Genomic DNA, 2,500 nt, shown 5'->3' on the forward strand with positions numbered 1-2,500 from the left:
AAGAATGGGAGACAAAAACCAGACAGAAAGCAGAGACACTGGCTGCATGTCCAGTAAGACTGGCAGCTCTAACAGCAGGCCAGATGCACTACAATAATCAGTGTTCTCAGTATGACACATATTGTTTTCTGGTTTCATAAACCTGTGTTTTAGCTATTTGTCTTGACTCTTCTCAAACTGTGTAAAACTTTCTGTCTACACTCTGGTGAACAACGGCCAGCCCAAGGTGATCCGTGTATCGGGCATCCAGAAGCAGATACTTTGCCATACAGTTGTAGCTATCTGCCACTAGCAGGTTTGAGGTTATTGCAGCGCTGTGTGGTGAATTATATGTTGCCATTCTAAATCTGTGTATGCTTATCCTCAACCATGACACAACCCCACTTTTCTATTTTTCATCAATTTACTTTAGAAAAGATCCAGGAACTTATTTAGAACGATACATTTTACACCGACGTGACTCTGGAAACAATAAGAAATCTCTGCCACGATTCATTCAATTATTTTGTTTTTTTCTTTGTCTCTCCAGCTTAGCGACAATTTAGAAGGAGTGAACGTAGAGACCAGTTCCAGCCTGTCTGTTACAGTCACCACCAAAAAATCCTCCCACTCCTGGATCTTCTCCTTTTTGTGCCAGGTAAGGGGAAAAGGTTTCTTTTTTTTTTTTTCTTTCTTTTTTTGTCCAAATCGGATGATGTTTTGCTGTGAGAAAAAACAATTTGGCCACGTTTTTACTACATTACTCTAAGTGTTGCTTCATTCTGTCTTTTGCATTTTTGTTGAACTTAATGATCTGATGATCCTTGTGTTATACTCTTCCAGCCGGCTAGAAAGCTGTACCGCATTGCTCTGCTCTATGATGCCCACCGACCACACTTCTTCATCACAGGCGTGTCAGCTGGGGATCGCCTCCAAGCTGTTCCCAAAGGATGCCAGGAGTGGACGCCAGGAGAGGAAACAGCGGGTTTGTAGTCATTGATTACCATCAAAGTTGTGTTTTTTCTGGGGTTAATTGAGTATATTTCTTAATTTGATGTCTATTGAACATCCCTAGTGTTTTTTATGTTGCGTCATTAAAATAATTCTCCCTAATTATGCCAATATATATTTTCTGATCCTGTTTTAAAGGCTATACATACTTTTAAACTTTTTAAACATAATTTTTTGTCTAAACTTTTTTAACGTTATGAAAACATGAATATAGTTTAATATTGCGTTAGATAATACGCACCTCTGTATACTATCTGTAAATTCAGCATAACGGTGTGTTCAAGTGGAATAATTTCACTTTTGAATATAACTAAAAACAAATAACAAGTGTAGTGTGTTGTCATGGTCCACGTGTCATCATAGTATTTTTAAGATTATTGTGTTGGTAAAGTCTGCACATATTCAGACCCAAGGCTTTGTGTAAAACAACCATCTAAAAAGAAAACTGTACACTTTGGCCTTAGTTTTGCTGAAGAAAGCAGAAATGTTAAATGAAAAGTACTTGTCAAGTTAAACTTTCATATCTGATTTGAAATCTGTAACACCTTAAGTTTTTAAAAGGTTGTTATCGTGTGGTGTTGATGCAAGTTTTATGTTGCAGAAGGCATGAGCTGTATGTCACTTCAGATCATAGTTGGTTAATAGGCAGATTTATGGTCTAGTGATAGAAAGAAATTAATATGATCATATTTTTAGGTTAAATGTCACATTTAATTTAAAATTGTATTCAGTCTTTGTCTTTACCATTCCTTAAAGCCTTAGACACTAAATCATAATTTGTTGTGTTCTTTATTTACAAGCATTCCTTGGGAGACGATGGATTAGTGAATTTTAATGCACTTAACAGAAATCTTGCTTTTTTTTTTTTTTTTTTGAGAACAGTGGTTGCAGACAATGGCCTTGATCACTGTGTCTACAAGGTAGCAGTCGGCTTCAGCACTGAAATCTTTGGTACCTTCAGACAAACCATTGTCTTTGACTTTGGGTCAGAACCAGTGCTTATGCAACGGATCATGGTGGACGCTGCCTCCATTGAAGGTATGATTAATGAAGCAGTTTTATCTGAAAACAAGTGCATTTTAAGTGATGAACATGAATTGCATTATATAATTTATAAGAAGTTAGTGGGATCATTCCTTTGACGGGCTATTTTGTCTTTTGTTCTCCAGATCTAGAACACCTGATGGCAGCCAGGCAACAGCTCTTGATGACTGCGAAGCGCTGGGACCCTTCCTGTAAAACCATTGTAGAATTTACTCCCAACGAGACAATGGGTGAACTGGAGAGGAGTCTCCTCTCCCGCTATCAGATACCTCTGTCAGCCGACCAGCTCTTCACCCAGTCAGTTCTGGACAAGTCTCTGACCAAAGACAACTACCAGGCCCGACTACACGACCTGCTCTACATAGAAGAAATTGCACAATATAAGGAAGTTAGCAAGTGAGTACAAGGATATTTAGGGTTTTATCTCTCTGGGGTTTTGTGATTTCATCACTGCCCATAATGTTTT

At 38.1% G+C, this 2,500-nt stretch overlaps 1 protein-coding gene across 1 annotated transcript in view; it reads left to right on the forward strand.

The window, feature by feature from the left end:
- The window catches only part of helz (helicase with zinc finger), a 51,737-nt gene that overhangs the window by 14,942 nt on the left and 34,295 nt on the right, over positions 1–2,500 (forward strand). The window contains exons 9-12 of the mRNA XM_079264507.1: positions 530–637; positions 823–964; positions 1,873–2,028; positions 2,160–2,430. Coding sequence (XP_079120633.1) covers positions 530–637; positions 823–964; positions 1,873–2,028; positions 2,160–2,430 — 677 coding nt within the window. The remainder of the gene's footprint in view (positions 1–529; positions 638–822; positions 965–1,872; positions 2,029–2,159; positions 2,431–2,500) is intronic.

The sequence above is a fragment of the Telmatherina bonti genome (genome assembly GCF_933228915.1).
Source record: "Telmatherina bonti genome assembly, chromosome: 3".
Taxonomy (NCBI): domain Eukaryota; kingdom Metazoa; phylum Chordata; class Actinopteri; order Atheriniformes; family Telmatherinidae; genus Telmatherina; species Telmatherina bonti.